The 11,858-nt window shown below is 32.2% G+C and overlaps 1 protein-coding gene across 1 annotated transcript in view; it reads left to right on the top strand.

Moving 5' to 3' along the window:
* The first annotated feature begins 3,118 nt into the window (after window positions 1-3,118).
* The window catches only part of LOC143075283 (major facilitator superfamily domain-containing protein 4A-like), a 32,881-nt gene continuing 24,141 nt past the window's right edge, over window positions 3,119-11,858 (top strand). The window contains exon 1 of the mRNA XM_076250658.1: window positions 3,119-4,014. Coding sequence (XP_076106773.1) covers window positions 3,683-4,014 — 332 coding nt within the window. The 5' untranslated portion in view covers window positions 3,119-3,682. The remainder of the gene's footprint in view (window positions 4,015-11,858) is intronic.

Raw genomic sequence — 11,858 nt, 5'->3', positions numbered from 1 at the left:
AACCCTAATACAAACGTTGAAAGATATGATAAAACCAGACATTGGCTAAAGCCAACTCCAAACAATTAGAGCTATTCCACGAGGTAGATACATTCCTTAATACAAAACTAGGACTTTTCTTGAGATACCTTAAGTATAAATACTTGAAACATTATTCTAAAACGTAAATATTTTGTTAGACAAAATATTATATTTACAAGGCCACAATGCCACTATTCTGTTTTTAACAAAATCATTCTGATAGCATTTCAAGCTAATGGTTTCTTTTGCCCATGTTGGTCATATTCGTTTAGTGTGGTATTAATAACTTAGTATCGTGCTTTGTATGGTATTGGCAAATCTTTCGATATAAAAGAAAGGCGAAAGAAAGATACCAAAAGGACATTCAATCTTATATGTATATGTTGAAAATGAATTGACAACACCACGGCAATAAAAATAGACAAAAAAGACAAACCAAAGTACACAAAACACATCACAGCAAAAATAAAGACTTTAGCAACACGAACCCTACCAAAAAAAAAAAAAAAAAAACGGTTTAACAAAGTCGTTATTGAAGATTTTAGGAAGAGCCGAGCACAAGGATATAAATAAAAGAAAATACGAGCAATCAAATTAAGTCGACTGTACTATGGATATAGGATCACATCAATATGTCAGTTATATTCTTCCGTGTTAAGAATATCAGAAGAATGAAGTACAACAAAAATACCTGTTAGAGAAACAGAGGCGGATTAAGGGTGCCCCCCCCCCCCTTTCGTGCAAAGAACTAGTTTAATGTATATGGAATGATTGAACCATGACTGGAACGGGCACCCCTCTTAGGAATTCAATGCCCCACTGCCACCACTGTGAAATTGATGCAGCATAATTATGTTTGCAAAACATCAATGAACAAGTTGTTATATATACGGCCTAGTACTTAATTACGGTTATAAGTAAGCAGATGATACTGCTGTTGACATATAGATAAATAATTCATTAATGACAAGTTCACTTTAACTTTTCATGGTTCGTGAACTTCGTAATACAGAGCTAAATGACCTAAAGGTACCGTGAAGGAATAGCCTATTACACAAGATTAACTTAGGTTATAGAACCTTAGCTTCTTAATAGTATACGTTTATATGTTAGTGTGTACAAATTACATTTCTGATGTTATTAAGAAATCTTATCTTTATAAAGAGCTGCGCCATGAGCTCATGCTACGTCCGTTACCTTAATAGCTCGTCTGCATGCTAAGAATGAATCTAAATGATCAATAAGAAATTCATTAACTATGAGAAATCTGGAAAATCCCCCTCTTTTTATAATTTTTTTCAAAATAACTGAATATTTGGACTATGATTATTCAATGAATAATTAAACATAAAATAAGGAGATACGGTATGATTGACATAGAGACAAATATCAGTAAAATCTAAATATAAAGAAGATTAACTGTTTAAGGAAATGCAAGTCACCGTACGTTCTGAAAGACAGCAACCAACCACAACCACGTAATTACTAAAAGGTCATTAAAACGAGCAAACTGTAAAAAGCAGCAAACAGAGGTTTTTATTATCTATTGCTGGAGAAACTTAACGTATTTGGGACAAATTATCGGAATTATTCGGTTAGTAATGCATAACAGCTTCGTAATATTTAAATTGGCTCTGCAACTGATTTGAATCGAGCACCACTGACGAGTTTCATGAGCGGACATGTGCGTTTGGTGAACACAATTATAAGCCATGTACCTTTCATGAAGTTTTATTACGGTACGGTACTTTTCGAGTTATAATATTAACTTCTTCTGTTAGTTTAAATTAGAAGTTTTTCACCATGCTAAAAGTAAAGTATCAAAATCTAAATACAAAAAATGTATGCACTTTCCAATTAAATGAGTCTCTAATATATATATATATTAATTAGAAGTTTTCTTTTTAGAGCGAATAAAGTTCAAATGTTACCTTATACGGCTATATATATATATTGTAAAACTTTAATTATTATTGATCAGATGCAAATTAAGTAAAGGAGCTTTGTTGATTTCATGTCAAAATGTTTTAGTTTGTGTAATATATATCGTTGTGTTCGGATTATATAACTTTTTGGTGAATTTGATTACTCATTAGTTACTGCTTTAAATGCTTAAAGGGTACGTTTTTTTTAAATGTTTTAGCAAAACAACATTATTCAAATGCTAAATGCGTGTATTTTATAAGCTAATAAAAATACCAAAATGCCAAACAATTATGAACGAGACTTCTGTTTTATAGTGTTGTTTTTGTTTTCAGAAGAGCGGTGAAAGAGTTTCAAATGTTGTGAAGACTCCATGCAGAATTTATTTTTCGCTTTTCTCTGCAGTGTTGTTTTTTCCATCATTTCTGGAGTGTCAAACAGGTCCCTTTCAGTCAAAGACAGCTTAAACTGTATTCGATGTAAACATTTGATAAAGAACTGGTCAATGGCAGATTATTGAAGGGACGGCAACTATATAGAACAAAACGATAAAATTGTTTTTTTGGGCTGAATATTTCAAGTAGCTGTCTTTTTGCCACCTTCAATTTATTAGTTATTTGATTTGATTTTAGTTTTTTTATTTAATTCTAACACATTTTTGGCCAGTACGTATAAGAAAAGGGACAAGACAGAAATTATTGCAATGTAAATAATACGTACCCCTACTATACATGTATATAAAGTTTAATTAAAATTATTAGGTATACAAAACCATGCAATAAAAACATAAACTTTTATTTTTTATATGTTTTTTTATGATTTAAGCATGTTGCAATGGTGATTGACGACACAATAGACAATGACGACGGAATATGTTCTCTTTTTATACCGAAAAGTCTGAAATGTTTGATATTAAGTCAACCATGAAAGACGAGACTTTAAATTTGTCAATATCCTGTAGTTTTATAATAGACCAGCTCTTTCAACCGTAACATTTATAAAGCAACTTTCACTTAATTACTTATCATATCAAATATATGACAATTTATTGTATTATACATTTTAAATACTTTAGATAGAGGATCACTTTTAAAATCAAACATTCAAATGTGTATTCAACCTAATGTTTAAGTTACTCATATATTTAGATTTCTAGTTTACGCTCTATTTCAAACAAACAGTTACATATAGAGAAATAAATACTTTACGTTTGTTTATGTACATATATTTTACACAAGAACACGGATTTTTAAATGAATAAAATACGAATCAATTCGTACGAAGGGAAACGGATATTCATGAGGATTTGTAATTAATTCTTACAGTGGTCGTATTGTTTTCAGCTTGTATTATTCTGTCTATGCCTTCTTACCTGCCTGATTTATATTGGTAAAGCTAACGTTTCAATTCGTTCCATCGATCGACAGTGGGTTTGTGTTATAAACAGCTATCTGTCTAATCCGTTGTCACATTGAGCGTAACACATGTTTCAGTGGAGAAGATCGTTGAGCGGAAAGAAGTGGATATTTTTTTATGTACAAAAGTTTTTAAAACAAGGGGTACATCCTATTGTGTGATGGTAGGGGGTCAAGAAAACTAATTTTAGCATGGCAATCCTAATATAGGAAAGTTTTACTGACACGTTGGATAAAAAGTGTTTTAAATATTAAACTGTGCCTGTCAAGAACCGTTTGCCTAAAACATTTCAATTAAATTCGTACATGCTATAATAATCAAAATGGAAGAAACACATGTAAACAAAGACCCAATATCTGAAAAGACAGAAGAGGAAAGTGAGAATAAACAACTAGAGTATCCAGTTCATCCATCAGATGTATTACCAGAGGAAAGAGTAAATTTTTGGAAACTATTTAAGGAGAACTGGTTGTCAATTCTTACAGACTGTCTGACTTTTGGAAGCTTTGGAATGGGTGTTGCTTTCCTAGGACCAACACTGTTTGATTTAGGATGTCAAACAAGCTCCGACCTTAAAGATATGAACTGGGTTATATTTGCTCAACTTGTGATGACTTTGGTAGGATCAATTTCAGCAGGATGTTTGGCAAAGAGGTAGGAACCTATTTTTAAATTGCATGTTTTACACCACAGCAGTGGCACTTGATGAAGCCACGATGTAACAAGCTCTTCAAACAAGACATTTTTTTTCGGATGTAATGCCACAGTCGTTGAACCGCTTTAAGCATATGTCTGAGTTTTTTTTTTTTTTTTTTTTTTTTTTTACAGTATTACCCACCAGAAGGTCGGGAAAACTGTGATGGTGTAATTTCTTCATGCATTACAATAGTATAATGTCATATGTTAAAATGTTGCAGTTAAACTAATACTAGTAACTGAAATACCTTGAATATATACCCCATTCTCCGTTACTTATTTATGAACAAAATCTTACAGAATGTTCGGTATATTAGTACCTAAATTAAAAAAGTTCTCTTCGACAAATAAATATGTCGGATTTTGGCACATCATAGAAACTGATGTCTACATAAATCGGTCTTTTCAATAGATAATTCATAAAACATCAAAAGTTTACAACATTATACAAAAATATAGATGGCTCGTGCTTGTTTTTGGGATACAATCTTTAGAAAAAATAGTCATTTAGGTGAGGAAAATTGTCTCTTGCTTTGGGATTTTTTTAATATATGGAATGTATGGAAAAAAATATATAAAATATTTATTAGAACAAAAATTATCCATGTTGACAAATATTCTTGTTGCTGGTCAACATATCGCAATGTATATTCTAGGATAATTTCCTCCTGCCTTTCACCTTTCACCTTTCGAATTTGCATTTGCCATTGAGCTTGCACACAAGCTTTTTGAATGTGTGTTATACAACAATGACTTCAACCTAGTAGAATTAAATGATGCATGCAAAGTGTATTTGTACCTAAAATTAAATATACTTGTATCTAAATAAATTCTGACTATAGATGACATATTTGTCACTGGACATTAATTAATCAGACAACAGTTATACTTGAATTAACAGTATATCGTGTGTATATCATTTATACAGATGTCGCCGCTCTTTAAAATTCATGCATTGCTTTCTCTTAGCCAGAAAATCCAAATATTTATAAACAATTCATATAAAACTTTATTTACCCTATTTCTTAATAAACCCAAACAAAAAAGAAGGAACACAATTAAGCAAAGCACAACATTTCGCTGCGTTCCATTAGTGCTCCTAGATTCACCTTCATATGGCACACTAAGATCCAAAGTGTGTAAATTTATAAAAAAAAAAAAAAAAAAAAAAAAAACTAACTTTACCAATTAAGACTTCAATATGCATCTATTACATAACAAGTATAAAGAAAGAAAAACGTGTTCACATCTTTTTTTTTATCATGTAATTGACAAGCCAACACTAAAAGGATGTTAACAAATTGCTTTGAGTTAAAAAGGAAATTGAGATTGTCAGATTAATTCGAATGCAGTTGAAATTTCACAAACACATCTAGTGTTTTAAAGAACGTATTTCAGCTGTGTCCTACATTCATTTTAAACTAAATTAGCTGCTTTGCCGTATGCAACTCTCACGTTGTCAACACATGACATGTATTCATTTTCATTGACATACTCATTATAAGCAGACGACCAGGACTAGAATGTCTAAATCAGACCCGGGTAAATGTGAACAGTAATGTCTCAATAAAGGGAAAGAATTATAAGTCATTTGCCATTAATATTAAATAACTGTACAATAACGGTATCATTTTTAATTAAATTTCCGAATGTTGGACATCCATTATTAACTATTATTTTCATCCTACATGTTTAGGGTAACAATAAGCTAATGTCCATACAACATTTTATTATTATGGTTACAATAAAGACAAATTCCCATGATACCTGTACATTTTATGCTTGATTCATTGCGCAAATTGAAAATAAACATATCTAATTGGCAGGGCTCGTAATTTGTAAATTTTAGTGTATCTTTCGACAGGGATATCTACTGTGTCACTCTCCTTCCGAAGCAGAGGCTGTGAATTCGAACCGTGCACGTGTCAGGTGCGTTCGATTCCAATCTCAATTGACAAGGATTGCCAGCTTTCCAACCGAATCGGTGGTTCTCGGTGGCAATCCGGCTTCTTCCGCCAATAAAAACTTGCCGCTACAAAAAACCAGAAAGTAATATATAGCGAAGATACCGAACTACAAGGAAAATTCTAAACGAAAGGTCCCAAAGCAAATCACAAAATTAATAGCCCAAACACATTAAAAGAGCTGAGGGTGGCGTTAAACACAAAATATTCAATCAATCAATCTTTAAATAGGAATCACAAGTAAGGAAAAGCCATGATGGACAGAAAGATGAAAACTTTGCAATGATTAGTTTAACAAATTACTATGAACCTCATCTAAAGTACAATATTCTCTATAAATTAATTCTCGTGTTCAATTAATTTAAAAACGATCGACAAAGCTGTGATTGGAAATTATGTCGGAAAAGCTACATTGTAAGTGAAAATTGCAGTTGTAAAACGGAGCTTAATTAACCATTGAAGATGGATATAGACACTGGAGGAGAAGTCATTATCAATTTGAATTAACCTCATTCACCAGTAAATCGTCTTAAAAATTATCAGTAGATTAATTTTTGTTAAAATTATATCGGATGAAATTTATAGGATAAACACAACAAAGCGGCTTCTAATTTAATTAAATAAACCCTCTACTGGATATTGTAAGGCTTGGTTGTCTCTTTTGAGCAATCTTTCTATCGATATTCATTTCAAAAATTGTAAACATACTATAATTAGAAAGAACAGGAAATAATGGCGATTCTACATTTTAATAACAATGTATTTCACACTGGTGATATGAGTTGGAATAATTACATCGGATTAATAAAATTGTCAATATTATTCTTTTCCGGTTATCTAATGAAACATGGTGAAATGACATGAATTATTTATTGGCGCCATCACTCATTTTTTAAGAGGAATAATTCATAATTCGTCAGCCATCATTATAAATATTATTTATAAATATTTTAGCAACTTAGCAAAGACGATCGGATCTAAATTGAATGAATGAATGAATGATTGATCTTTGTTCTCGTAAACCATAGACATAGTTACAGAGAAGATACTATTACAATGATGACAAATATTGAATTAATGTGATATCCAACAAAATGTTGAAATTAATAATTTATAATTCATAACATGAAATGATGGCATTGACGTAACGGTTTTGTCATTTTGCAAGTTAAAACTTAGTGAAAGTAGGATGCATTTAGTGACGTTGATAAATAATTCACTATGTTGCGTGAAATAATTTTAGCATGGTAATGTTTCCGATAAGTGATAAGAGTTAATAAGGACAGCAATCGCTTCATTGATTGAAAACTATAGATAATGATCAAACGATCCAATGAAATATTCATATGTATTAGATGCGCGGGGAGTTTCAATTGTCTATTAAAAGAAACTTTTAACTGGTATGGTTGCACTGGGTATAGTAAGGCAGTGTTGAGCGGTTTATGTAGTAGATGGATGTACTGACAATAGCCATGGCGTAACTATATAAATGCAGTCTGGATATAAAATTTTCTATCTTCTAAAACTGCACGCCCACCTGGATTGTCATATGCTTGCATATAAGGGGAAAGTCCTCAGAATGACATGCCAACCAGCCCTAACACTTCACTCTGTCTCCGATCCACGCAGATTTTGATCTGACAACTTATGAGTGTATACTCATTTATATGCTTAAATTATTCTTGACTCAAGGTTTACACTACACTTAGTCTAATGCTTTATTCGTGTGGTCCATTGGCGGATTCAGGGGCGGAGGTTATACGCCCTCTTCTGACTTTTAGCATGAAAACGGCTATTTTGTCCCCTTCACGTTTATTGAATTACACCCACTTTAAAAAAAAACAACATTTAACAACCCCTCCCTCCCCTTGTGTTGTCTAGTTAAACGACGGAAGACGAGAAACTCAAAAACACTTATTGTTAGCTCCGATGTAATTAAAAGAATCCGAATTTTTATTCGTTTAGATATGGTTGATTACAGGGGAAAGTATACAGACTGAATTAACCATACAAACTTTAGACCGATGTTGACTTATATTAAAATGTGTTAAATGCATGAATGTATACTCCAGTATATTATATCGACCTCCAACTAACCTTAAGCTTAACAAGTCAAATAATAAATACCTTCTTTGAACTGGTAAGAATATCCGTCGACAGTAACGTACTTATGCACATATTGTGCAAATACCATTAAATGGGGATTGAAAAAACGATTACTTTTATTATACAATCGAACATAAAACCGGACTTATATATGTTATAATCATTGCAAAAGTAAATAAACATATATACATCTCCAGTTTAATAAAAAAAAAAAAAGATTTTCCGATACTACATCCATTCAAATTTAGTTTCATACGAATATAAATGCGACTATCTCACTGCGTGACGCGTACAGCTTTTTAAAAAGAGTAGATATAGTTATAGGTGGCACAGTAGTATTTCCTGGCCCATAAGGGATAATGATAGCCTTTTTAGAATTTTCACCACTTTCTAACACTGCAAAAAATTCTACATTCACAGTTAACTGAAGTACTTTCATTTTACTATTCAGAAATGAATTTAAATATGTATCATGACCGTTTACTTTTTTTGCTATTTTCAAAAACCTAAGGCCACTAGTACTTTTAGGTCTTTTATGGTGCAGTGAATACAAAATTAAAAAAAATTCTCAAAAATTCATTTTCATCTGTATGTAAAATTATTTCATATTTTTCTACACCTGATTCATCCCTCAGTTTGGGAAAGTATGTTCAGTTGATACTGTATTTTTTGTCCAATCACATTGTTTAGATACATTTACCTAAGTAGGGTACACAAAAGAGCAACCTAAATTCTGGAATGCAAATACTACCGTGCCACCTATAGCCTATAGTATTGTCGATTCTACTCAGAATTTAATTCTACCGTACACAGCACTTTATTGAATGACCCGCCTACGAAAGTATAAACCTTAAAGTTTAACGGTCTGTGCATCCGTCCGTCCTTTATTAGGATACAATGCTGCTTTAATATATGTTCATTTTTGGTTTAGGGTCATATACCATGAAGTTGTGATCAAATCAACTTGGAACTTCGTACACATGCTTATTATGATGTGAACTGTTAAAGAAGCAAATAAGGGTTCTAACCTAGATTGTGTGGTTTGAAATAAAATTCCATTATCCCTTATATTTGAACAAATTTGTTGTCCTTGACCTACATGTACATACATTTTACTTGTGATTTCATAATTAACTGGATTGATTGACTGTTGTTTGCTTTACGTCTAACGCAAATATCGTGAGTATAATCCGTACGAAAACCCCCCAAAAAAAACCAGTGCGACCATGCAGAGTTGACAGAACGAAATAAAAGACCTACATATATATATATATATGTTACTTAATGTATGTGTAAGGACATAATTATATATTTATCCTGAAATGTGTGACATACGGACCATTCAAGTATCATATTATATTAGCAGTAAAAATTTTATTATTTGAAGCTAATTTAGCATTGTCTAATGGTCCAGTATGCAAGTACACTGTTTTTGTTGCCAATATTTTTCTAATGGTCCAGTATGCAGGTACCCTGTTTTTTTTTGCCAATATTTGTCTAATGGTCCAGTATGTAGGTATACTGTTTTTGTTGCCAATATTTGTCTAATGGTCCAGTATACAGGTACACTGTTTTTGTTGCCAATATTTGTATAATGGTCCAGTATGCAGGTACACTGTTTTGTTGCCAATATTTGTCTAATGGTTCAAAATGCAGGTACACTGTTTTTCTTGCCAATATTTGTCTAATGGTCCAGTATGCAGGTACACTGTTATTGTTGCCAATATTTGTCTAATGGTCCAGTATGCAGGTACACTGTTTTTGTTGCCAATATTTGTCTAATGGTGCAGTATGCAGGTACACTGTTTTTCTTGCCAATATTTGTGTAATGGTCCAGTATGCAGGTACACTGTTTTTCTTGCCAATATTTGTTTAATGGTCCAGTATTCAGGTACACTGTTTTTGTTGCCAATATTTGTCTAATGGTCCAGTATACAGGTACACTGTTTTTTTTTGCCAATATTTGTCTAATGGTCCAGTATGTAGGTATACTGTTTTTGTTGCCAATATTTGTCTAATGGTCCAGTATACAGGTACACTGTTTTTGTTGCCAATATTTGTCTAATGGTCCAGTATGCAGGTACACTGTTTTGTTGCCAATATTTGTCTAATGGTCCAAAATGCAGGTACACTGTTTTTTTTTGCCAATATTTGTCTAATGGTCCAGTATGCAGGTACACTGTTATTGTGGCCAATATTTGTCTAATGGTCCAGTATGCAGGTACACTAATTTTGTTGCCAATATTTGTCTAAAGGTCCAGTATTCAGGTACACTGTTTTTGTTGCCAATATTTGTCTAATGGTCCAGTATACAGGTACACTGTTTTTGTTGCCAATATTTGTCTAATGGTCCAGTATGCAGGTACACTGTTTTTGTTGCCAATATTTGTCAAATGGTCCAGTATGCAGGTACACTGTTTTTGTTGCCAATGTTTGTCTAATGGTCCAGTATACAGGTACACTGTTTTTGTTGCCAATATTTGTCTAATGGTCCAGTATGCAGGTACACTGTTTTTGTTGCCAATATTTGTCTAATGGTCCAGTATACAGGTACACTGTTTTTGTTGACAATATTTGTCAAATAAGATTGCAAGACAGCAAGATCCGTTCATGGCAATTTTATTTGGATTTTGCCAGATATCGAAAACACATTCTTTTTTGATTTACAGTATCTTTAAAATCCAGAATCGTATCTCGGGCGTGTCACACTTTATGAAAGTAAAAGAAACTGGGAAATTATACTAAAAACGAGTTAAAAAGGATTACACTTAAATGCTAATTTTGTTTTCTATATCTTTAAATGCTTGCATGTTTTATACGATTTTACTGTTATAATATTCCCGATTACAACCGACTTTTCGGATTATGCTTTCACCTAAGCTTAGTAATTTCTATGACATACATGGAACAGTTGCTGCTGTACTCCAAGCAAACAATTACCATCCAAACGTGATGTTTTTATTATTTATTTTATTACCATTGAAGAAAGATCGTTTATTTTCTACATTCTCTGACATTTGATACTAGTCTAACATTTGCATTCTTAAGGCGACAATGATGTTTAAATCTCGGAAACCGATTAGATAGGGACAAATCAAGGTAACACACAGAACCTGTTTTAAAAGTTGCAACACAGATAGGATAAGTTCCCCCTGATGTGCATGCATCAGCTTCCAAGCGAATTTACACTCAGTAAAATGTCACAACAATATTTGTTGAATATACATGTAGCAAGTTGAACAGTTGCACAAACATATACGTCTAACTTGGAAAAGGGCATATGGATACTTGTGAACTAATAACAAAAAGCAGTAGCTTCAAAGACACAAACCAACAGTGGGCGGAGAATCAATATATGTAAGATTTCTGCTCCATGTGATACTATAAAACAATAAGTCTTTCACAGTGTTATTAAAAATGAATGTTGAACTATAATTAAAGATTTCCTTAACAACAGATGTCAGCATCGGCTTAAAATGAAATGAAAATTGAAGTCTAAAGGATTTGGTGTAATCATATTTTTTTTAACATTTTTACAGATGGTTCACAATTATTTATATTAGTATTATTGCTACACCAGCTTTTTAATGTAAAAACAAAACTGTGGAATAATAAAAGAACTAATTTTAAAGGATTATGAAATAATGAAAGCATGTGTTTTACAAGTAAAACCGCATGTAATCTATAATTGAAATTATGCGACATCAGGTACACAAACATGTAAAACAGCAA

This window comes from Mytilus galloprovincialis, chromosome 1 (assembly GCF_965363235.1).
Source record: "Mytilus galloprovincialis chromosome 1, xbMytGall1.hap1.1, whole genome shotgun sequence".
In the NCBI taxonomy this organism is placed as follows: Eukaryota; Metazoa; Mollusca; class Bivalvia; order Mytilida; family Mytilidae; genus Mytilus; species Mytilus galloprovincialis.
This window is presented reverse-complemented; position numbering and strand designations above follow the sequence as displayed.